Consider the following 26,872-nt stretch of genomic DNA (forward strand, 5'->3'; position numbering starts at 1 on the left):
GTTCCTGGTTTCACTTATCGGTATGGTCGGACCCTAACTTAATCATTCATGCCCTTTTCATGGGACCTAAGTACCGGTGACGAACTGCCACCTTCGGGAAATTGCGTCGTTCATTAATAAGAACAATGCGATACTTACCGGAAGCCACCACATGTGACGCCCCGCCAAGAAGTAGCCGGAAACTGTGCCTCGATTGGGACGACATAGTGCCTGGAACAATAAAAGATAAGATGTAAGAATAAAAGATTCCTCTTTTGCTGTGTTTGTGATTTGATATTGATACCACGGTTTTACAACTGAACGCCCAAATTTCAGGGCTGAAAAGAATGTAAGTGAGCTGTTGTAGCTGTCATAACTAGCTGCCTCTTTCTGTATCTAGGCCTATCAGTTTACGCCTAAAATGCCACACCCCTCGTGACCTAAAAATAGGAGGTCAAGGTCTCCAAATGTCTTTCTCGTTACCACCACTATTTATTGTCCGTCTTTCTAAATCATCCCCATTTATCCCATGCATCAGATAGTTATCATCAGTGTAAATGAACACACTATATTTTGTTTACTTATGTAAATTTACGAAGGGTATATATTTTCTCAACATTAAACTGTTCCTTAAAGGGGTTGGAATCGATTCGTGGATGAACATCCTGTGCAGAATATTTCCACAACACGCCTCTGATCAGTTGTGCGCAGAAGCCCCCTTCGCACGTTGGCTTTCACCTGCATTCTGCTTGCACCTTTCGCTTCCCTGGATGATAAGGCCCTTCCTTTTTTGTACCTCAGTTATGCCATGTATCAAGCTCTCTCTCTCTCTCTCTCTCTCTCTCTCTCTCTCTCTCTCTCTCTCTCTCTCTCTCTCTCTCTCTCTCATATACACATATGGGTGTATGTCTGTGTGTAATTTTTGTTACTTATACCCGCTGACGTTTTATATTCACAGATAATAAGCGACAAATATCGTTTATATCCAATTCACTATAACTCATCAATAACTTTCACCATAGGGGAATTATGTTTCATTGCTTGGGAGGCGGGCCTAACAAAATTTAGATCATGTACATATGCAGTCAGTGTATGTACGTATAGTATATATGTATTTACAGAAATGAATATATGCATATCTGTATATATTTCTTATATGAAACCCTTTTATTTTTTTTTTAGTTTCCTATTTAATTTCATTACGTCGTTAATAACGTAGATATTGCGACGTCAGTTTTAGTAACCACTAATCAATCAATCAATCAATCGCCACTGGCAGGATTCGAACCGTTACTTAGTTTTAAAGCAACGATAGATAGTGACTTTAATCACTGAGTTTTCCTGATGATGACAAGCATTTCTCGATTATAAGTGTATATATCTGTGTGTGTGTGTGAGAGAGAGAGAGAGAGAGAGAATTACTACTGACGTTGCCCCTGATATGTTGTAGTTTAAGACACGCTCAGCAACACGTGATTCCACACATACTTCCGTACTGATCAATAAGTTTGTATCCATCTGTGAAATTTTCAGTTAGGCAAGAGACTTCGATTTCTTTGATATTATTTTGTTTCCATTTATAAATTTAAACAGTAAATGGTGAGCAAAGATGTAAAAAGAGAGGGGTCATACATAAAGTGGTAGAAAAACAATAAAATTGTAGGGTAACGGCACTCTTATCAAAGAGATCTCATCTCATGCTTCTCTTCTTAGTGGAAAGGTCATCAAAGCAGTTCCATTTGATGACAAAGTGCAAATTCATTGCCAGTGATAAACAGAGTCTGTGTCTCGAACGCGTGAAGGAATGCGTTCATCATTACATCTTTATTTGCTTAAGGGGCCACTGTAATACTTTTGAAATAGCAGTTATGTAACCAGTATTAAGTACTAGGAGATCTAGTCAGTCGGAACGAAAGGTCATTCTCTCTCTCTCTCTCTCTCTCTCTCTCTCTCTCTCTCACACACACACACACACACACACACACACACACACAATCTCTCTCTGAATGTTTACATGTGCGTTCTGCAAGCATTATCTAATCAAAGCGAACTCTAAAAGGACGTTTCTTAATAGTTCTCAGGTGCAGTGGATGACGTTTTTATCCACTTTCGAGCCAAGGTAACACCGAATTGAGCTTTCTAGGAACTCAGATTTTTCTTCCATCATAAATATTCTTTTATGGGCATTTTGTTGCAGTCTTATACGCATAAATAAAATTGAAATATACACCTATATGTTCATGTATACACACGCATACATATATATACACATATATATATGTATGTATACATGACATGAACATATAGGTGTTTATTTCAATGTTATTTATGCGTATAAGGCTGCAACAAAATGCACGTAAAAGTATGTATGTATATATATATATATATATATATATATATATATATATATATATATATATATATATATATATATATATATATATATATATATATATATATATATATATATAATCATCAGAAGATACTACATTATGTCTTCCTTCCGTTTAACTTATACGTCACTTTATACATATATATTTGTATGTATATATATATATATATGTGTGTGTGTGTGTATGAAGACTGACAGGGCCTCATTTTAACGGGATGGTTTCTAACGGAGATTTTATTCACAAAAGTTACAAGCTTTCAAGGACTAAAACTGTCCCCATCGTCCGGTGGCCTTAAAATACTTAAATGAGGTCCAGTTAGTCGTCGTATGAATGCATAGTACAATTGTGCAAGTGATTAAGCTTTTATGTGTATTATATATGTATACATATTTACATAAATGATATATATATACTGTAAATATATGTACACACATACCCGAAAACATACACACGCACATAGACGTGTATATATTTCATTATATGTATGATGTGTATATATGTATGTGTTCAAAAACACGAAAGGGTTTATTTTTTTACACAGTTTTTTTTTCCTTCTAAAGTTAAAAGAATTAAAAAGAATAGTGCTGCCTAAATTATATCCCAGTAGTGGTCATGATATTGAAGAGCTGGTATTAAAGGACTGCTTCACAATGAATTTACTTTCGTTTTCTTTTGCGTCTGGTGACAGTAGCCTGCCAGGTATATGGGTTCTTCAAAAACTCTTCGAAATTTCTTAGTTTGTTCGGTTTCTTGAAAGTAGTTCAGCCTCTAAGTTAGATAATTACTGTGAGCAGAAAATTTTGCATCCGATACGCAGAACACAAGAAATTTATGAATTTTCAGGAATGTAGATATACCTTAATTTCATTCATTTCATTAATTTCGGTTTCTTTTATTTCTTTCTTTGTTAATGTGATGCTTTGATGCGTTATCTGTAATTATTATTTTTGTTTTGATAACCGTGCAAGAGCCTTGAATTCAAGGTCGACTAGGTTATATCCTTTCAACAGTAGTAAGTGTATGTGTATAGTATTTCGCATCCATTTTTCTTGTCAACAGAGAAAGTCATCATGTTTTTGAAAATGCTTGTTATCATGGTCCTTAACCACTGAGTACCAGAGAACAAGTGAAGAGTACGTAATCATCCGACCCATCACCCTCCCAAGAGCTCAAGGTCAAAGTCTCCCTCTTTTGAAATACACCGCGGGGTTGGAAATATTCTTGAGCGCTTCGATCCTCCATTGTATACTGTTACCGAGTGACGCCGGCCCTCAGAGTTGTACAATTTCGAAACCGCTATAGAAATGAACAATGTTTGGAAAAAAATTTTTAACATCTTTTTTCTTCCAATAACTGATCTCTTCTTCCTGAATTTCCTATTGTGTTCTGTAATTTCTTTCAAATGAGCGCCATATTCTTTGGAAGCTTGAATTTCAAGCAGTGGCACCCGTGGGCTTGTTCATCATGAATAGGGTTTATCCTCTGAATAATAAATCATTCTTGTTTTAAACAGGAACCTTTCTGACCTGTATTCAAATGTCTTACAGATTATTTTGTAGTATCTTCGAAGTTTTACATTTATTTACTCATTGCATTTACCAATTAATATATTATCATTCCCCACATAAAGGTAAACATATCTCTCTAAACATAAAATTACGCTAACAACTGAACAATAGCACTGACCTTTGTAAGAGACACGGAGGCATTTGGAGAGAATTACTTAACAATCTTAACAATAGTAGTCTGTAATCAGAACATGACCCAGAATTATTTTAACCGATTGCACAAGTGCAAATTACAGGAACGTTGCATTCTGATCGTACTGTATATCTTCGCTGCTTTACGGCGTTTATTCTTCGTTCTACTATTTCATGAAATGGCAACGAAACGGCTCAGCATCACATTTTTCAGCTGTTCAGTGAAAGGCTGAATCTGCGAGCACGACCCTATCGTAATTCTGTCATTTTCATCAAACTAAAAAAATCTGGCGTTTGACAAATCTGACAGTGATCACCTGTAATAATTATTTAAGAAAAAGAAACCACAACGCGATGAATACGTTCTCTTGCGTCCGGAAATTCCGAAATGAGCGACCATTGGCGTGAACAAGCGTATGAAGATATTTACAGACAAAATAATTTTCTGCATAATAGAATCGCCACGTGTAATACAAGAGAGAAAATAGAACGGAGCGAATAAATAACATCTTTCATTGTATCCACATTCGAGTCTGGCTCCAGTACTTTTAAGCTTCATTAACTCGAAAGCTTTGGCGCGTTCATGAGGTCAAGAAGAATACGCCGCAATTGCGAGATAAAAGCATTGTGGTGTCTAGACGTTTATTGAGAAGCAAATTCATATAAAATGACATATTAAGGAATTATTCCGCAATAAAAGATAAGAACGCATCAAGTATAAACGCATTGTTACGTGCTCTCTCTCTCTCTCTCTCTCTCTCTCTCTCTCTCTCTCTCTCTCTCTCTCTCTCTCTCTCTCTCATTCTTTGTGAACTTAGAATTTTCCAGTCATAGCGTACGTGGCGAAATGTGTAGTAGTAAAACCACGAGGGCCAATATTAACGAAAATTCCGTAAGTTAAAAGGGAACTTCATGGATGGAAAGGGAAATTAAACCTCTAGATCTACGAAAATGGCTGGCTTGGAAATCAAAACAGCGCGCTTACGTGATCGCCGTCCATGAAAACCAGACACTGAAATGCCACGATGGCTCGTGTAGCGCACGAAGAACCCTGCATCACCTACCTCACTTACGTAACTGCGGTTGGTTTTCCTGGGAATTGATCAGTGGTCAGCTACAGCGAGTGGCTATCCTGATCCCTGCTTGTGGTGGAATAGTAGTGCTACATAAAATGTTATGGCTGCCTTTGTATCACAACAGTTTTCAAGTATTGTATACGTGAACCAGAGCGAATTTATGGACATGAAAGTGAACGAAAGGGACTTGGCGATTTTATATCTATACTCGCAGGAGCACTGACAGAATAAAATGAAACTTTGGCTGTTTCCTGTACCGGAACATACGATGAGATTGGCTTTTATACTTCTGCTGAAGCAAGGCCGTTGGAGTTAGTTGCGTAGTGGCAAACTACCCGTGCTTACGCTCACACCGTTGTTTATTTCACCTTTCAGTCAAGTTACACAATCTGCTGGCAAAGCGTTTCCGCTTGTCATCGCAAAGAATTTGTCGTCATTAGATACACCGCGACCTCATCATGGTCGCGTTTATTAATAATGGTTTCACTAAGTTTTTGCTTCACGGAGTGAAATTGAGATGAGTTCAAGCCACTTTCCCTCCACAGGCAAACGTATTCATTTCGTAACACGCCCCACCGTGTACATAGAATCTAAACATGCATGTCAGTACACAAGTTCTGTGCAAGTGTATATTATTATATATATATATATATATATATATATATATATATATATATATATATATATATATATATATATATATATATATATATATATTCTATATACTGTATTATATATATATATATAATTGATGTGTGGATGTGCTTTATCGCTAATGTAAAGAAATGATACAGCTTTCCGCAAAAATCACAACAGAAACTGGCGAACCGATAACATCGGAATCACGCTAACTCTGTCATCAGTTCTACTTTGACCTCATTCTAACGATGTCATCAAAAATTTCCAAACCACCGGGATCGAGTTCACTCTCACTGCCATCTTTCTACTTTTTTGTCATTCTGTTCTGTTGTCGATAGTGTTTTATGAGATAACTTTCCAGTCTTACTAATAAATTGCTTAATGTTATAATTAATTTACATTTGTCTTTTCTGAATGCCTTCCTTACATATATATATATATATATATATATATATATATATATATATATATATATATATATATATATATATATAAATATATATATATATACAGTATATAGTGAAGGAATTTAGGAAAGGCAAATGTTGTAAAGTAAAATATAACATTTTAGGTAGACTGTAGAGTTATCTCATTAAAAACTGCTGAATATAGAATAGAACTTACGAAAGGAAGAATGACAACAGTGGGAGTGAGTCTATTATATGTGTATGTATATATATATATATATATATATATATATATATATATGTGTGTGTGTGTGTGTAAATATATATATATATATATATATATATAAAGACAAAATTCACGAAGGAAAGAGAAACAATGGAGTGCTGCAAGGCCTTTCGACTCAGTCCTTTACTTGCTAAGTAAAGTACTATAAATTGAAAGGCCTTGCAGCACTCCATTGTTTCTCTTTCCTTCGTGGATATTGTCTTTACTTATATATTCATCACGGTCCATATTTTCGTGATTCAGTTATACTGATATATATATATATATATATATATATATATATATATATATATATATATACATATATATATATATATATATATATATATATATATATATATATATATATATATATATATATATATATATATTACCATACGCATATTTCCCGTCTAGGAGGGGTACAGTCTTCCGGTTTCTTAGCAAGAAATAAAAAGAAGTATATGGGTTATAGTTGCATAAAAACTCCAGCACTTGTCCCATTGATTCAAATGTAGGGATAATTAGGCTTCATAAATACAAATTTGAATATAATATTTATGGTGTCTTTGGTTCACAGACTACGGAAGGTTGAAATATTTATATGTACATATATAGGCTACTTATATGTTTTGTGTATGTATATGCATATATATATATATATATATATATATATATATATATATATATATATATATATATATATATATATATATATATATATGAAAGGCATCGTGCTTACCCCATACAAAAATGGGAAAAAGCACGTTAAAAGAAGAAGTATATATATATATATATATATATATATATATATATATATATATATATATATATATGAAACCTTCCGTAATCAGGGAACCACAGATAAATTTGTATTTATATTGCCTGAATACTCTCTCGTAATCTCTTAATCTCTTGGACAGGTGCTGAAACTTTTATGCAACTATAATTTTACTTATATATATAAATATATATATATATATATATAATATATATACAGTATATTATATATATATACACACATTATATATATATATATACAGTATATATATATATATATATATATATATATATATATATATATCTAGCCTTACTTCTCATCCTATCCTGATTCATTTCATCCTATCCTGATCCATTTCTCGCATCCTATCAAGGTCTGTCCCATTTCTCCCAGATACCTAAAAGAATCAACCCTTTCCATTCACCTACTATTCATACTAACACTCGTTGCTCCATTTCCCTGGTTTCCGCTTTCAAATCGGCTCCCTTCATTATCACCATTTAACATTATATCACTGCATTCCATTTATAACCAATTTTCCCACCGAACAATGCTGCACGTCTAAATGTTGTGTCGTACACACACACACACACACACACACACACACACACACACACACACATATATATATATATATATATATATATATATATATATATATATATATATATATATATATATATAATACCGTTTTATATACATACATACATACATACATACATACATACATACATACATACATACATACATACATACATACATACATACATACATACACACAACGCCTCTTTCAGCATCGCAAGAATAATAAATAAATGCATTCACCTGTTTGGCTCAAGGGTTCCCAAACACGTCACTGGAAAATAGAAATCACGTGTTAAGTCAGGAGGAGCGTAAGGAGGTGACAGTCGCCAAAACATGTTGACAGAAATCCAAGTTACAAACTCACGTAGAATCCAACGGCGATGTTTAGCACAAAATAGATGCAAATAGCAAGGTAGTCCCACACAACTAAACCTTCATCAATCGAGGAAGGCATTGCAGGAAATCCCAAATGGTGGAGGAGAGATCGTTGTACAGTCCACTCTCCTCGACTTCCCTCTACCTACTGTTCACGTTCACCAGTTGGTGACTGGGTGGGCCCAGCCCAAGGCGGCAAGGGCCACTTTGCGTTCGGGAGACCCGGGGCTGGAGAGGGAAGTGGGCTACATAAGAAGCCAGAATTCCTTGCAGGAGACATCAATTTAGTGTGATTATGGCTGTCCTAGATTAATTTAATCAGCATTTTAGTTTAAAATTCAATTTTCACATGAAAGTACGTTTCATTTTGCGGTACTACGAATATCCTCATGGAAAGAACAAGCGAAAAAAGAAAGGTTTTATATAAGAGTGAGAAATTCGTCAAGCAATGTCAGTTTTACCACTGAAACTTTCCTATGTTACGAAAGCACGCTGGTTGTATAAGGCCTTCTCTTTTCGCTATTCCATCGTTCCAGAATTTGTTTGTCCCTTGGCAAATGTGTATATGTGTGTCGTGACATCTTTAGATCTTTTACTTATAAAAAATAAGCTCTGAAACAGAGGCAGTGAGAAAATAACACCTTACGAAACGAGCGTGCTTTCGTAACCGAGGAAAGTTTGAGCGGTAAGGGTGACACCACGCTGCAGATTTTACCAACTTTTTTTACTTGCCCTGTTCTTTTACCTATTCACAAACAAACAAGCGAACGCCAAAATTTTATTGATGAATACTCCTAAAATCTGGATGTCTATATCCTGTATTTCTTTTGTCAACATTCAGTCGTTTCCCCCAACTGCTGAATTTTGGATGAACCCCCAGTCAGGTAACCACAGCATTGGCAGCTTCGTATAGCTACACAGAAGGCTCATGTGCAATGCGTCTAGTCCCCCAACACAACATACACCACTCACGTCTGTCCTGCACACATCTCATTACCTGGATGCTGAGGCTATTCCTTTCTAGCGCCCGTTTCACACTGTCTGTGTTGCACTTTCGATTTCTTCCTCTTCTGCTTTCTCCCAGTACCACCGAATTGTGTGCTTTTTTTTCCACCAATCTGCCAATCCCATTTCTATCCGCATGAGTGCACCATCTCAAATCAATTCACCTACGCTAACATTTTTAACAATTTTGCATATCTTTACAATTCCCACCATATCATTTATTCTTATGCCACATATAACATGCAAGTAATTTACCTCTATAGCGTCAGTATATTTTTTATTTCATTCACATTCAACATCTACATTTCACTTTTAACAAAATCTTACCTCAGTAGTCCCCCGCCCCCATACAATGCTTCTTTGTTTCCGATTATCCCTCCAGTTTCATCTTGAAGTTTTGTACACGTCCAGCTACCTTCATTGGTTCACATATCACCTACGTACTTATTCCCAAATACCCATCCGAATCAACTGCTTTCATTCTTCCATCACCTACATTCACTATTCTTCACGCTATCTTCCTGGTTTCCATTTACCCTCTAAACCTTAATCTTGCTTACAGTTTTTCTGAACTGTCTTTCCTCTTGCAAAAACTTTACTTTAAGTATTTGCAAATATTTGCAACTATTACTGTATTATCTACAAACCTCAGTCATTCCTCACTCATTTCATGACCATTCTCGTAACCCACAGCTTTGACCCACATCTACTGTCCTTTCTTTTGTGTATTGCATCACCCAGTAGATAAAGGTATGAAACAGCCACAGAGACAACACACACATACACTTGTCTCGGTCCTCTTTTTACCCCACCTGCAAAGACTTATGCGTGCTTTACTTTCATCATAAAAACATTTTATTGCTCTCAACGACTTATTTTCTAGGACATACGTCCTCAGAACCCTCCACATTGCTTCTCTGTCAATTCAGTTATAAGATTTTATCTTCACTTTCAAAACAAACACTTATCCACTCTCTTCTTGTCCAAACCCACGTTTCTATTCCCCTATCAATCCTTCTGTCATCTGTCATTCTCAAAGGAAGTCCAGTCATGCACCTTGCATGGTAGCTTCCTCTTGTTCTAAGCTTAATCCTTAATCGGGGCCCCTCGTCTATTAAGTAATGTCACTTTCTTATAATTCTGAGAGTCTCCTCTATCACCTTTAACTTTATTCATAGAAACTGTTCCTCTCACTCATTCCTTCAAAACCTTTCCCTCATCTAGACACGCCTTACACACCTTGGTCAGACACTCAGTCTGACTTCACTTTTGATTAATAATAGTATCTCTCTATTCCTTAGTCTCTGATTGCTGTCTATGCATCCTCAGCAACCACTTCTACAAGCATTATGAAACTTACACTTACTGCTACATTTTTATCATTCACCATTACCTTTCTGACTTTGCATTCACTAGGCTTCCTAAGTACTCACTCCAGCTCAGGACTGTATTCTGTTCAAATACATGCTCTTCACTTTCACCCTTTATTCTGGGATCCATTTGCTCATTAACCTTTCTCCTAATATTTACTCCATGGTAGAACAACAGCTTACTCCCAAATGCCCTTGCTGATCTTGTCCACAATCATGCCCACCTCACCCATCTTCCTGTAGTCTTGTGCGAGATCTCTTCTGTATTGCAACAGCACCCAAATATTGTGTGTTTATCATGTACTAAAATTCTCATTTCATCATCTGACCACTCACTCTTTGTATTACCTCTTCCTACCCTCCAAAAATCTTAAACAATCTTTCCTGACTACATGACTAGATCCTAGAGTTTTACACATTCTTCATGTGCTCCTTCAACTTCTGTCTTTAATACTAGCCCATTTTTCATCCATTTTCTTCTTATATGTTTCCTCACCTCATTTCTGTCAATTTTTCTGTTGCCTGATCTTTTTGATTGATATTCTCGTTGATTGTTTTCTATATATTTTTTGGTTATAGATTGATGGTAGTGCTTTCTTTACACAGAGTTGGTAGAAGACAGCCAGCTGCGGCTAACTAGCTGATAGTTTGACCAAGTGGCTACTGATAGTGGTAGTTAATGGTAATGAGTGAACCTCCTATGGACACTTAGTCAAAACCTAAAATACCAAGCTCATTTATTCAAACTTTTCACTGTCGCAAGACCAACCTCAAAAATTAGAGGTAAATAATAAGTACAGGGCTGAGTAAGGGGGGTTCGAGGATGTCCAAAGCCCTTCACAAGTAAGGTAAAACGCTGTCCCTTAGTTATTGTGAAGCTATGGAAGGTTAGGTTGTGAATATTCTAGTATGTACTGTTAGCGAACCTCCCAGTTAGGTAGAATGCAGGCATCCTAAGTTCGGTAACTCATATTAAGGTGTGTTCCAGTATCTGTCATTACCGTTACTGGCTACTTAGTCTGTGGACATATAGCTATTTCCGGCTACCTTATTGGCACCTTATAACTTGGTTCTATAAAAGGAACATTATGCAGTTTAATTTATTTTCTGGTGTCTTGTTTAGCATCTAGTCAAGCTCTGGCGTTTGCCATGTGTTAAATATATGGGTGTTCCCTTTGGACACACACGCACTATATACACAATTATATATATATATATATATATATATATATATATATATATATATATATATATTCATAATTACACACTGTCACACACATATAAAGGAACTAATTTGATTTCATTACCTCATTAAAAGCATCACGATTTGAGACAGCAATAATAAAACTGTTGCCAAGTCAACAAGAGCTTGGGTGGAACTTTATCGTTGACTCGTCAGGTAGCACTAGTAGGTTTAGATATGTGCATATATATATATATACATATATATATATATATATATATATATATATATATATATATATATATATATATATATATATATAATGTGTGTGTGTGTTGTTTGGTCATTTACAATGTAGTGTACGTGAGGATCTGCCTAAATTTATGGGGTTATTTATTTCCAGTTACTGTACAATTTATATGCCTCGACGCTTGCTATTTCTCATATATTCATTTGTATTAGGGTGTCATTCAGTGGAGTGGTGCTTTGTTGCCCTGTTGTTTATTTGTCATGATGGAGAAGCAAGCTAATTTATTCAACAGCAATTAAATCCCCTTTCCCAGAAAATGCCTATTTTTTTTATGTCACGAAACCTGCCGCTTGAGATCGATCAATAAGGTGGGCAAGTTGAGAAGCAAGCTTGTTGCCCAGACTTTTCTATCTTGTTTTCTTTCTTTCGCTGATAACGCTGAAAGCGTTGAATTTAATTCATTTGAATTCCATCTACACATGAAATGATGAGGTATGAAAAATGAATAATAAATCAATCGGCTGTTCAAAACTCTTCCATAGCCATATTGGAAAATGAGAATCGCATAGTGTCCCATCTTCAATTTGTATAGAAAATGGTGATCATCAGCATAGAAAGAAAACGGTTCATTATAGCAAGGAGGTGAAAACCAATTCTGCATAAATCTCTTGATGTTACTGTTATATACTTGAGGGATTGATCACTGTCTTCGGGGGTTTTACACTGTTAATATGGCGACAAAATATTATTGTAGGAAATTGGCTACAATAAAAAAATCTTTGAAAACATTACAAGTGTGTAAAACTGAAGGGGCCCCACGGCCTCAACAATGTTATTTTAAAAAATATATGAAGTTCAGTGTGGTTTTGGAAGACAGGCAGGCTTTATAGGAAGAAGGAATGTTTGTTCTGGAAGGAATCAAAGTCAAATATATGTAATTACATCATGGAACAAGGAAAATGCGCCGGTACCTTGTTAAGGACGCTGTTGCCAGACGGAAGGTCCAGAAGGATAATCAAAATGAAAACGAGATGTTTTTTGGAACCTTTTATACCGTCAGTCATAAATTTGCTTCTTTTGTACCTTCACTTCGGACAAATATATAAAATTCTATTAAAACCCTTAAAAATATCGTAATTCATATAATCATCGTTATTTTCTTCACTCCCTACCCAGATATTATTCTTGTATTAGTTTCTGAGACTTGGTTTAACGGTCTGTCGGGTGTTTTCGAGACAAACCGAATTATATAACAGACTTAGATTTATTAATAACAAAACCTCTCAACCGTAAATTGAACCGAATACTCTCAGATTGTATCGAAATTTTTACCAGATCCTTTCCCGCCCCCTAAATATTTATTAATTACTGCATTATCCTTCTCCTCCACTTCTTAATGCAAAGTCTTATAATTTTTGCCCGATGATTTAGCCTCCCATATATAATAGGTGTTATGTCAAAAGTTCTTCAAAGATTCCATCCCCGCAGTGGGGAAGTGCCGTCAGTACACCTCAGCCGCGGTGCACAGTAGGCATTACTTAAGATTCTTTGCAGCGTCCCTCCAGCCTTTAGCTGCGACCCCTTTCATTCCTCTTACTGTACCTCCTTTCATATTCTTTCTTCCATCTTACTCTCTTCTAATAATTTTTCATAGTGCAACTGCGAAATTTTTCTCCTGTTACACCCTTGTAACCTTGTACTCTCGGTTTTCCTTTCAGCGCTGAATGACCTCATGGGTCCCAGTGCTTGGCTTTCGGCCCAATTTGTATATTCCATTCTGTTCAAAGATTCCATTGAATACAATCATTGCGTAAATAAACTGTAAGTTTTAAATCAGACTCTTCGAAGCCCTCCCATGTTAGCCCTAAGAAACACCGGGAAAATTAAGACATTTCTAATCAGAAAACTGTCAGTTGAAATGTTGTTCAGCTGACATTAGTAAAAAAAAAACTTATCTCTTCAGTAGTGACAAGCGCAGTTTGTGGAAGATCGCCAACATGAAAACGGCTTAAGATCTGTACTGATGGCTCTAAGTCAAAAGATGGTGTTGAGTGCATTGTTTTTACCAAGAAGCTTTCTAAATGTCCTAGCTGACCAACTCTGCATCTTCCTTTACAGTTGAGTTTCCAGTCACCGTTTACTGTATGCACCTGAAAATGTTCATAGCACAAATGTCATTTATTGTTACTTATTCAAATTAAGAAAGTTCGGTGGATAATATATATAAATATATTTCCTTCCATCCTTTAGCATAGAGGCCACAGAATTGGTTGTTTCTCATATTGATTTGCTTTAAATCAAAACCTATTTGCTTCAGTTAGGCCCTTGTACATGTTGGAATAAAAGACAATGAAGAGGCTGATGTTAAAGCTGAAATTACTAGTACACAAAGCTGTGTTGATAAACCATCTATTCGCCACTCGGATATGGACTGACCTGTAATATCTTATATTTGGAAGATAGATTATCTTATCCTCTCCTTGCTAATAACAAGAAATTCAAAAGTATGCGACCACTTATAACCGTTTGGCCGTCCGTATTCAATCCACATCAGAGAATAGAGGTTATTTTGGCTAGGCTAGAAGGGGGCCGTACATACGTAACTCATAATATGTATCTTGCATGAGGTAGTAGTGTTCCCGAGTGTGCCAAGGGTGACAGCTTGCTGTCTGGTGAGCACATTCTGGTGTTCTATCATTTTAATGATGCTCCTCAGTATTTTAGGGGGTGATTCTGGTATCCGGAATGTTTTAGTGGGTGGTTCTGGTATCTGCAATGTTTTAGTGAGTGATTCTGGTATCTGCAATGTTTTAGGGAGGTGTACTGGTATCATTCATGTCAATATTGAACTTCTTTCACATTTCGTTTTGGCCCGGAATGACCCTGGTTGTCCTTTTGGCACAAAACCCATACTCGGTCCATCCATGCTCGATGGAGCCAAGACAACCTCAGCAAAGGATGTGTTCAGACTTATCAAAATTGACTTTATTGTTGCTGCTGTTCTAGTTAAACCTAAGATTCTTATATGTAAAACAGGTAAACTGAAGTGTTAGCACCGGTGCCCTTGATGTGCCTCAGAGGTTTAGTGCTGATGGTATTTTTTTGTGATCTTAGTGTCATGTTTACTCTCCATATGTCATTCTTACTTTTACTACTCGTGGCTTTACATGTCAATTGTCCTGGCTTACATTCGGAGGCTACCATTCATTTTAGGACAATTAACTCAGACGAGCCTATATATAACGACTCAATCCTGGGCATAGGCCAAACAAGTGCAACACACTGGCCTAGGTTAATAAACCCCGGATTACTCTTAGCTTGGACTGGTACTTGACGTCGTAGACGGACGAATCTTCATTTTGTAGTTAGGGGTGAGGGAAACGCCGACTCCCGCGGGTTGTTTAATGCTTCTTAGTAGGTTACATGGTGTAAACAACTTATTCCTAATGTTCCTTCCATAGCTTTTAGAACTGGTTCTTACATAGGTACTTATACTGGTTCTTGTACAGATATCCTATACTGGTTCATGTAAGAATGCCCTAGACTGGTTCATGTATTACGAATGCCCTAGACTGGTTCCCTGTAATACAAAAAGTTCATTTAGGACAGCCATTTTGTGTCAAACAGCATGCAGTCCTTAGCTTAGGCTATGCTGTGCTCATGCCTAACTTAACTGTTACATTACACAGTTAGCCTGGCTTTTCATGCATAAGAGGTGTAATTGAAGTCAAGAGTTGATATATATTCATAAAATTATGGAAGAATATCGCACATCTTAGCCTATGGTTGGTGGCACTGCAACCACAAGCAAGCTCATCATGTTGCAACTTACGTAACATTACCATAACAACTCTCGGTAATTTGCTGTTACATTAAGGCAAAGATACACAAGAACACTATTAAGTGTTATGGCAACATGCACAACATAAACTAAGATATGTGCATACCTTTTACAAGGGAGAAATATGGCATTTCAAATGAAAATAAGGGGAACTTCCCCTCTGAAGTCGCCACACACGTCTTGAACAGTGCGAGTTGAGCTTACGCTACTACGCACTTGGTTGAACTTACGCACTTACGTACGCACACTCGATCATAGACAATCTCAATTTCGAGTGGTTAAGTCAACTTATTGATAAGATGAAAACCAATTCGTTTTTCCAGTCCACCAATTATGAAGGGTATTGTCATTAATTCAAAAGAAGGATTTCCATCATTACATTAGGGTATCCTCTAATAGCAATATGATGACCTGTAAACGAAGAAGGCATTAGTAACAGATTAGTTATGACGGTAGCTGGTAGTTACAGAAGATATTTAGATCGGATCAATTAGTGATGATGTCAGCTGGGGATGATACAGATCTCCAGCAAGACGGTATTGATTAGCTTATCCTGAATGTTCTCCCACTGTGTGATTCACTTCACATAGGTAGCCTTGTAAGGTTTCTGAATTTCGACAAAATTTAATGTTAGTTTTGACTCCTAGCGTTTTGTTTTCAAAAACAAAAAAATAATTTGTCGCGACCAGAAAGCTTGACACTTCCGAAGGCTTCCTATGTATCAGATGTGATGGTATTGTTACTTGTTTTGTGTCTTGCTTTAGCATCACCAGAACATGGTTCTGTTTGGGTGCTTTCAGCCCCTTGAGACTTATTTTCTGGGTAAAATTACTTGAAGTTGTGGTTTCCTCTTTTAAAACTGTGGCAGGTAGAATTTAGACTCTTTGACCATCTTGCTTAAATTTTAACCATGCGAAAACTTTTATCATCATTAGTATCTGTACCTCTGGAATTATTACACCCGACCCCGTTTTCCGAGCACCAGCATCTGTACTCTGTTCAGGTGCTACGATGCCACTCTGCTCAGCGCCAGAGTTCTTTACTTTTCTTAGTGTAAAACAATCTTCATGGCAGCTTTGTGGGCTATGATGCTTTACAAGTTGTTCTGTTTTGTTAGTGTAAAACAATCTTCATGGCAGCTTTGTGGGCTATGATACTTTACAAGTTGTTGTTCTGCTTTAAAGTGCCATGCATCTTTGTTTAAGCCTTTTCCATTTCTCAGTTACCACGTATTATGTGCATATGCGTGTATCTTTGATTTTTGCCTTTAATTATATATCTTTATACCTTTATACTATACTTCTCCATGCTGTGCTTTCTCCATTTTGACGTCGGAGATCTATACTTTTGGTAGGTTTTTAACTTGTGTATGACCTTTTTATTATTGTCTAAATAAATATTTGCTCATTTTGAATAATAACAATAATAATAATAATAATAATAATAATAATAATAATAATAATAATAATAATAATAAGTCTTTCGCCAATTTATGGAACTCTCATTAACTTTCACTAACCACCAAGTTCGTGCCAGCTTCACAGTTTTCTAACTCCGACCCATAACTTATATCCAGAGTTCTGCTCTTCCCTAACTTCTTCATAAATATTTAAATACTCAGCAGTCAAGGAGACTCAACACCCCGTTTTGTCTGTTGCTGGGACCATTTATACCAAACCTGTCGTCAGCACGGTAACCTGTTCTTACTCATTCTTTGCTTTAATCACAGAAATTTCGAATAAAGTGTCATCCCCAAAACTCTCGAACACGCGTCAGTAACGTTCATTATAACTTTTATTATGACAGCAGTAACTTTTATTATAACTTATTATAACATTTGTTATAACTTTTATAATAACATTCCTTTAGAGCATTGTACATCACGTAAACATAAACGTATTGGCGGACATGTGCTGAGACGTGCTTCATTGCATTAAGTAAATTTTGGTTACGTGAAGTTTTAAAAAGGTACCTGACATTTGCGTAGGGTGATATACCTTACCTGTGTTGTTTATTTTGGCTCTTGCCTTTATATCAGTGTGCTGGAAGACATTCATTCGAATGATGCAGGATACAGTTGAAGAAAACATTTATTAATTAAAATGGAGAAATAAATCCTCAGTTATGTATGGGTACATTATTTAAAAAGAAATTCCCCCTGAAAAGGGAAATCGAACAGATTCCCGAAACCTTTCTGTAGAGATTTATTTTTAAGTATATGCACTCATACATAACTAGATTTGTTTCTCCAAAACATTTATTACTATATATTTCGAAGTTATCAATCTTTTGTAAGTTATTTCTTTTAAAGTAAGTGTTACAGTGAATGACATGAATTCAAGGCATACACGCTGTAAATATTTCTTGCAGTAAATAACTTTTCAGTCTTCAAAGACACTTAGATACTCAGCCAAATTTAGTACTGGAGAATAAATGTAATTCTTCAATCCATAATTCCCTTTCAAAATTAAGAGCTACAGTTCTTCGCGCTTTGTTTCTTTGATTCTGTAATCTTCATGATCATGACCTTGATAAAGGAGAAAAATTATTTTTTTTTTTTTTTTTTTTTTTTTTTTTTTTGACCTGGATAGAAATATTCAGAACATCTCAAAGTCGGTATATATATATATATATATATATATATATATATATATATATATATATATATATATATATATATATATATATATATATATATATATATATATATATATAGATAATGTGTGTGTGTTTGTGTGCGTGTGTGTGTAGTATTGATCTGCATCGCCCTGTGACTTTTTCGGTAGAAGAAAATACCACGTTTCATTATTTGTATTTATTATATATAACATACAACAATGTAAAACAACTTTGTAAAAATAAAACTTTCAACAATGCCAATATATTTAAAAGCATAAAAGATATTGCAAATATTGTTTTCAAATAAGGATGAAAAGAAAAGAAACGACATCCTTTCGTTAAAAATAGGAAAGAATGGGATTCAAGCTCATTTACCAACGTAAATTGTGAAAAATGATTGCGAGCTTTTCGTTTCAGTGAATCATCAACAAACAAGTCTTTAGTGAAGAGTTGGTTGCACGTAGTGATTGCGGAAGTGCTTGTATTTATAGGTTTTGAACAAATGCTAAGCATACCGGTAAGGAATATATGAACCTCCCAAGTTCTTCTCCCAAGTTCTTCTTAAGCACTTTGCCGTCTGGCAAGAAGTTTAGCACCAAGTTTGCATATCATGTCTGAACAGTTAACAAAATTATAAGAAAAGGATAACATTTATCTTCCAGCTTGATTTCTGTTAGCTAATGCTCTTAAAGCAAGATTTAGATTTCTAGGGACTGAAGATGAAACATTCCTTTTTGATAGAGCTTGACCACTAGTAGGTCCTTGTTGTGCTCCTCTAATGTCAAAATTCACAGGGCCAAGGGCGGATGTTTGAGCACCATTTAGAGCACCACCTGGAAACTGTAGACCAGCATTGAATGAGTCACCGGCAAATCCAGTATTTTCTGAAGCTGCCGGAAGAAACTGTTGGCCAACATTTATTTGGGCAGGTGCTGCTCCAAAGTCTGCTGCATTCACCGATGAAAGAGGGGCTGCTATGTCACTTATAGCACTATCCAATGTGGGGAAGTTGAAGTTTCCCCCGTCAATAGGGCCACCACCAGATGCTGAGACTGCTGTGGCTCCAGGGTGGACGAATATCTGGTAATTAACAGCAGAAACCTGTGGTGGTGGTGACCCAGCTGGACGTTGATTTGAGATTGCTTGGAAACCAAGGCCCTTGTCTGCATAAATAGTCTGTCGCCAGTTACCATCAGGTGCTAATTCGTAATAGGATCCGGAAGTCTGCCCCTCTTGATCACGCGTAGATTGATGACCATGGTAGGTTCCGTGTTCTGGCGAAGCAACAGCATAAGCAAATTGGAAAGCCTCATCAGCATGGCCAGGAGTCTCTGGGGGTTCAGCATATCCCTTAACAGCAGATCCCCCAGGGGCAGAGTAATCGTAGCCTTGTGGAAACGCCCTTACCACGAGAGTACAGCACAATATCTGCAACATTTTAAAAAAGGTTGGGTTATGTTTAACTAAACGAAACTGTTTATGGTGGTTTCAAATCTTATGCTTGTACAAGAGATAACCATGCAACTTTTTCTTCTTTTGTTGCTGCTTTGTTTCCATTTGTGTGCAGTGTCTAAGTGTACAGAACTGATAATTGTATAATCCCCTGATAATAAGTCTTATAAGAATGTATGCTACTTTAGGTTGCAAATAATTGTTACTTTTGAAGCTAAAGCTTAAAAGGTGTTATGTAAGGCATAACCATAAAATAGAGGACATTCTCTCCATGACCTTCATAATAGGAAGTTGAGCTAGTGTGATACCCATGCAGTGAATAGCATTCGTGAATTTTCCGAAAATGCAGTTAATCCCTGCTTTGTGCTTAACCACGGAGTGATTCATAAGGTCCTATATATGCATATTCAGTGCTATAAGCTCATGCAACATCAGTGGTGGCAGTACAGTAACTGTCCTTGTATTCAGATGCTATATGACAGTCAAACTTATTCTCACTAAAACTTGGAGCTTTGATTCTTGGCAGATGTGTAGCGATCCACCAGTAGGTTATGAAAAGTTGTTTTTGGATGCTGTGGAGAGGGGCACTCGAGGAACCAAAATTATAACTTCCAGAATGGATAGGTAGTATTTTTTCACTGTGAGTTTTTTCCATTATTGTTAGCATTTCAGTGTTCAAAACATGTTCAGATAAAATTCTTAGTGATTTGATTGTTTCAAAACGTATAATCGAACTTTTATTTTCAAATAAAAGAAATATGGCTGTGGCTCCAAAAAGACTGGGAACCACTGAAATGGAGCATGATGCATCCAAGCACAACTCGTGCATAATCTGTTGTCACTCTCCTCTTGTTAATTCCTCTGAGATCTTACCGAAATTGGCTTGAAAATTTATTTGTTTCTTTTGGCAAATAATCGAATTTAAAGTTAAATATGCAAGTTTTCTCAAGTGCTTAATGAATACAGATAGAGCCCCTTCTCGTATATAGAAAGGTTTTTCCATATTGAAAGATTTTATACCGAAGAAACGCTCACTGCTGGAAATGGGTTAACTCATAAAAATTAGTGTTAAAAGATCGTCACACGGTATTGATTTCAGCGGATATTTTAGGCTTTAATATGAATCCATTTTTAGAAATTAAAGTTGTTCATTAAGATTTTTAGTTTTTACATTGAAAAGCAACTGTCATGAAAATAAAATTTATCATGTCACCAGTGCAAGCAAATTTGATTGCGATAATGAGGTCATTTTATAAGTGTTTTGTAACCACTCTTCGAAAAGTGCGTGTGGGGAGCGGGAAATAAACGAACAAAAAAAAAAAAGAGGAACAGAATTGAGCCAGTTGCCAGGTGAACTGAGGTCGGGGTACTTGATTAAACTCGAGTAAAAGCGATTGTTTAATTAATCTACTGCAAGCTGGGGTTGCAACGGCTAAGGCCGCCGACGGCACGAGCGACTGAGAGAAAATTATACGATAGATCGGAAAAAAGTTAATGGAGACTCACCTGCTCTTGTGGTGTCTACTAAAGACCTTTTGTTTTATATTTATTTTTCTTCGCTCAGAAACCTGATTCGACTTCCTGAGTCAAAATTAAATGCTACAACATTTAATCGGTTAAAAGGCATTTTCATCTGGAGAAAAAATTTGCAGAAATAAAAAGTTTTTAAAGTAATTGTATGCATACGCAGTCATTAGCAGAACTGATACTTGTGGAATTTCGATTTCAGGTAAATAATTGTTATGTATTTTAACATTCTGAAAACAAGAAAGTCGTGAAAAGTGTAAGTAGAAATTTGTATCAGATTATTTATCAGTTTCTCGGGTCGGGGTTCATATATTCATAGTGAATATCTTTCCGGTAGATGTTCCTTAATTTGTTTGGAATTACGAAGTAATTTATTGATAAACATCATTGATGTCTTGCGAGTCAAGAAACTGATTACGAATTATGATGTATAATTCATGTATCTCTGTAACGAAATAAAAAAAAAAATTCCAAAGATAAGGGATTGCATGATTTTCCACGGGAGATTTGAACCAAATCATTTGTCAATAAGATCTTACCATCAATAATTATTGAAACCTCAGGTGTTCTAACAGTTCATTAGTTTAAAAGATGCTGTATTGTAAAAACAAGATAACATAATATTTTTGAAATCGTATATACCTAGCTCCAAGAATTTTGTATTTCTTAGTGAATTTTTCTATTTTTCATATGAAGTGGATATATTTGTGTACTAAGGACATCATATCAGAAGGGATTTGTTTAATATTGGATATCGCGATTTTGGGTAGTTTTTATTAAGAGAGGAAGATACGGGTATAAAAATTTGTTTCTATATATGCAGCTTTCTTTCAAATACATCATTAATTCGTGTTTGTTCCTACACATACACAAACCCTTGGTCCTTTACTTATATGAGGAATACTTTCGGCGAAGCTGAACTGGCCGCTAAAGACTTACAAGGCATGTGTTGGTATTACTACCAGCCGGGAAGTTGGTTGGTAACAGTGGGAAACCCACGGTTCCAACCTCCCGGCTTCGCGCGTTCACTTTACTTTCCGGTCTCGTGTTTTGCATAGAGACTTTTTTTTATGTACGGATACATATTATTATTATAGCTTTTATTTGTTATGTATATTTATTTTTTTAAATCTCCTTATTATAAATCTTGTATAGTGCTTTGTAAAATGCGAACGAAAATTACAATCTAAATTATGATCCTGAGGATTAGAATGATAGTACAAATCTTTGATTGAATGCAGTGAACTTGAATGACAGCTGATTAGGAAACCTTGGTGGCATGTAATGAAAATTTAATGACCTTCCAGAAAGATGATTTGTTAAGGAAAATCCACAAACTTGCGGAAAATATATGTTCAGCCGATTATTGAGTTATCAGTGAAACTAAACGCTTAAAGTTAAAAAGAAACTCACAAGTGCGATGGTCTTCATCATGCTGACTTTGCGTCCACTCGGCAGCGGCTGCAACAGAGAATGAGGAGGAGAGAGAGAGAGTGATGCGTACCTGGTCAAAATTCCGCCTTATATACAGGCACCGGTTACCCTGTAAGGAGGGAATGGCCATAGCACGTGCGATTGGTCGGTTTCCTGGGCGAGGTGATGCCCACCGTAAATGTCAGCCTTTGGAGCAATCTCTGTAGAAAATGGGGAAAAAAAAAATAATAATTGGAAATTAGAAGCAGCTTGGACCTGACTTGTATGAAGATGGACGTGTGGTTTTTTTTCCCCCCTTTCGAAATTGCAACATCGTTTGTTGTGAGGTTTATGACCTAAAAGGAAGCAGAAGAGGGAGAGGCGCTATTGTTTTTATGCGTAAGTTTTCATGTGACATTTCGAAGGCACCTCCTTGTTGCCAGCGTCAGATGCGGAAGGCGGTTTAGGGTTCCTGGCTGATTTGGAAGTCAAAGGAAGAGATATACTTCTTATTAAACATCAGTGTAATGGTTTTCCGAATCATATTCTAAAATGTTTTCTGTCAAAGAATGAACCCCTAATTTTAGTTGTTGCGTTCGCTGGCTTATTGAATAAGTTTAAAGCATAAAGAAACCGGTTTAATCCAGAAAAGTATTAATGAGAAAAGTAATAAGATTCTAGAATAATTAGCTGTAACTGGACAATGCTCTTCTTCTTATATATATATATATATATATATATATATATATATATATATATATATATATATATATATATATATATATATATATGTATATAATTACACTCAAGCTGTTTCTTCGATCAAGGGGTGACTCCCAAGAAAAGAGAGGGCAAAAATCACTGCCACTTTCCCACTTGAACTGCTGAATGGTGGATGAAAACTCTGTGCTGGAAGCTTCCACAGCACTAGCCGCTTTCAAACTATTTCACTCTACTCTGAAGTCTCTTCACTACCCGATTCATCTTCTTATCTCACAACTTAGCACGTACATTTGCTCTCCTTCCTCTGACCTCTGCCATCACTCCAGCCACAGAAAAATATTAAACAGCCTTGGGAACATCGTCCTCTTCCCCCCACCTCTTGGTCTTGGTCTCATTTTTACAGTAAAGCAGTCACTTTCCCATCTATAAATCCTAAAACGTACGTCACTTCCATCATGATAACTTTTCATTGCTCTCAGCAGCTTACCTTCTGTACTATACATCCTCATCACCCTCCACATTTTACTTCTATCAATTCTATTATAAGCTTTCTCGAAGTCAATGTACGTTATGTACAGTAGTTTCCATTTAGTTCGAAGCTTTTCACATAACTTGATCCACGCACCATCTTCTGTGTCTAAACCCACAGTTCTCTCTCTCTCAAACATTTTATCATCTCTCTTACCTTCTTAATCAAAATCTTCCCTTGTACACTTTCCAGTCATACCCGTGTAATTCTTACAGTCTTCTCTATCACCTAGACCGTTGTACACCAGAACTATTATTGCCCTTAGCCATTCCCCTGGAATCTTTCTGTCATCCAGACATATCTTAAACTCTCTGGTCATGTTTTCAACCACTGTATCACAGCATCTCACATGTAACCCATCGATTCCTGGAATCTCATTTTACACCCTCTTATTAGGTCTCTTTACAGCCCCCACAGCGATCACAAACTTTCCAAAATTCACTCTAACCTTTAGCATTCTTGTGTCATCTGCATCTGTCCTGTGTTCTGCATTCAACTAATTATTGATATACCAAGGATTGCCTTCTTTTCACGCAGCTTCTCTCCATTTCTGTCTTTCATACTGAGATCCATTTGCTCAATAATCTTTCTCTGCATTTACTTCCTTGTAGAACAACTCCTTCCTGACGTATTTGTTCGCCTTTCTCCCCCCCCCCCTTTTTTTTTATTATAAGCCTTCTTCATGGTCACCTTATCCATCCCTACAGACAACCCTCCCTTCCTCATGAAATCTTTTTTTTCCCTTCACTAAACTTCTCATTTCTGGTTTTATTCCCTCTTCCACCCTCCCAAAAGCAAAAAGATTCCTGCTGCCATCGTAATTCCACCCTGTAATTTTGCACACTTTATATACTGCCACAGCTTTAATGACTCTACCCCATTTATCATCCATTTTCTCATTATATGGTCTTCAAACTTACTCCTTTTCAGACTCATTAGTCTTGATTACCCTTACAACTGTGTTTACCCATCCCTCTCCAACCTGTCATTTCATCTAATTTAACTTATAATTTACCCAAATAATGATCAAATATACCTGCAGCCACTCCCTTTCTCACCATTATATCCATCAGCTGTCTTTTCTTTCAAATGTGATATAATACTTAATATATAAGTTAATAAACTCTCTGTTTTCTCGTTCCCAACTGTATAGGTGTATGTTTGTTTTTATAATTGTATTTCCAGCAGACAAGACTTTTTCCAAAAACATTTCAACAGGATTCTCACCATTTTTTTATTTCAGTAACACTGTATCTGACCACAACACCAATGCTTTCATAGTCACGTAATTTTGCATTCAAATCTCCTTTAGCCCTTTCATATTCTCCAGTCCTAGTAAGAAACAGATTCCACTCTTTCACTCTCATTTTTTTTTTTCACCCTAGACCTTACACTGAACTGACCACCACGAATTTTTCCTCTGTAGTAGGAATAAGCTCATATTCATTGTAGAAAAAACTACATATTTCAATGCTCACTCTCTTGGAGAAATAAGCTCTTGCCCATTGTAGAAATTCTGTGTATATCAAGTCTTTTTCTGAGAGAGAAATAAGCCCACTGCCATTGATGTATGGCTGCACAAATCAAGTGTTTTTTGGTTGGAGAAATTAGCTCGTTTTTTATTGTGGAAAAGGGTGTACATATCAAGTGTTTACCCTGAGGGAGGGATAAACTTGAGTTTATTGAAGAAAGAGTGGATATATCAAGAGTGTACTGTATTGGAGGAATGGGCTCGTGTTCATTTTAGAAAAGGCTATGAATGTCAAGTGTCTACTCTGTAGGAGGATTAAGCTAGTGGCAAGTGTAGAAAAGATTGTATGCATACTAATCATTTACCCTACGGGAGGAGTAAGTGCGTGGCCATTGCAGAAAAAGCTTTAGAATCAAGTATTTACCCTGGAAAGAATAAAATCATGTTCATGTAGAAAAAGCTGCATGTGGCAAGTGTTTACACTAGGGGAGAGATAAGCTCATGTTCATTGTAGAAATTTATATATATATATATATATATATATATATATATATATATATATATATATATATATATATATATATATAATCTGTTGCTTAGTGTGTGGGAGGAATAAGGCCGTATTGGCTGTAGAAAAGGTTGGGAGGAATAAGTTTCCGGTCTGTTGTAGAAGAGGTGAGGTTGCATATATCAGACCTGTATATTTCAAGTGCTTACTGTGTTCGTGTTTATTTAGGAAAGACTGTTTATATTAAGTGTTTTCGTGTTGAAGGAATAAATTCATAGTAATCATTTGGAAAGACTCTAGATATCAAATGTTTATTTTGTGGGAAGAATAAGTTCATGTTCATTATAGAAAAAGCTGTATATGTCAGGTGGTGTTTAATCTGTGGGAGGGATAAACTTGAGTTGATTGCAGAAAAGAGCTGTATATTATTAAGTGTTTAGTACTTGGGAGAATGAGATCGAGGTTATTCTACCAATATATACAGCATTTTCTACAATAAACGAACTTTTATCTCCCACAAAGTAAACATTTCATATGTATAACTATTACTATTTTTATTCCTCCAGCTTTTTAAACATCTGAGAATTGTAGCCTTTTCTACAATGAACAAGAACATATCTCTCCCGCAAATAAACACTTGAGATATAATGAACAGCTATATTCAGCCAACAGAATGAATACTTGATATATGCAGCATTTTCTATAGTGAGCACAAATTTATTCTTCCAACAGAGTGAGCACTTGATATATGCAGCATTTTCTATAACGAGCATAAATTTAT

The 26,872-nt window shown here is 36.1% G+C and overlaps 2 protein-coding genes and 2 long non-coding RNA genes across 4 annotated transcripts in view; 1 reads left to right on the plus strand and 3 right to left on the minus strand.

The window, feature by feature from the left end:
- The window catches only part of LOC136832783 (sodium/mannose cotransporter SLC5A10-like), a 29,671-nt gene extending 21,331 nt beyond the window's left edge, over positions 1 to 8,340 (minus strand). The window contains exons 1-2 of the mRNA XM_067094334.1: positions 8,190 to 8,340; positions 139 to 210 (exon numbers count right to left, since the gene is read on the minus strand). Coding sequence (XP_066950435.1) covers positions 139 to 210; positions 8,190 to 8,279 — 162 coding nt within the window. The 5' untranslated portion in view covers positions 8,280 to 8,340. The remainder of the gene's footprint in view (positions 1 to 138; positions 211 to 8,189) is intronic.
- LOC136832785 (uncharacterized) overlaps positions 1 to 26,872 on the plus strand; it is a 445,886-nt gene that overhangs the window by 223,730 nt on the left and 195,284 nt on the right. The window lies entirely within an intron of this gene.
- LOC136832885 (uncharacterized) lies at positions 15,397 to 16,002 on the minus strand. The gene is made up of 2 exons (XR_010851348.1): positions 15,956 to 16,002; positions 15,397 to 15,588 (listed from the first exon to the last, which is right to left on the minus strand). It is a non-coding gene; the product is annotated as an uncharacterized lncRNA (long non-coding RNA).
- LOC136832886 (uncharacterized) lies at positions 18,711 to 22,999 on the minus strand. Its single transcript, XM_067094543.1, has 2 exons — positions 22,861 to 22,999; positions 18,711 to 19,896 (listed from the first exon to the last, which is right to left on the minus strand). The coding sequence occupies exons 1-2, from the start codon at positions 22,879 to 22,881 to the stop codon at positions 19,120 to 19,122; spliced, it is 798 nt and encodes a 265-aa protein (XP_066950644.1). The 5' UTR covers positions 22,882 to 22,999; the 3' UTR covers positions 18,711 to 19,119.

Source organism: Macrobrachium rosenbergii, chromosome 50 (assembly GCF_040412425.1).
Source record: "Macrobrachium rosenbergii isolate ZJJX-2024 chromosome 50, ASM4041242v1, whole genome shotgun sequence".
Lineage (NCBI taxonomy): Eukaryota > Metazoa > Arthropoda > Malacostraca > Decapoda > Palaemonidae > Macrobrachium > Macrobrachium rosenbergii.

Bases quoted from the DNA above. Each gene is read 5' to 3' on its own strand.
- LOC136832886 (XM_067094543.1), bottom strand. From the start codon at position 22,881: ATGATGAAGACCATCGCACTT. The intron at 19,897-22,860 runs GTGAGTTTCTTT...AAAATGTTGCAG, and splicing joins TGATGAAGACCATCGCACTT to ATATTGTGCTGTACTCTCGT.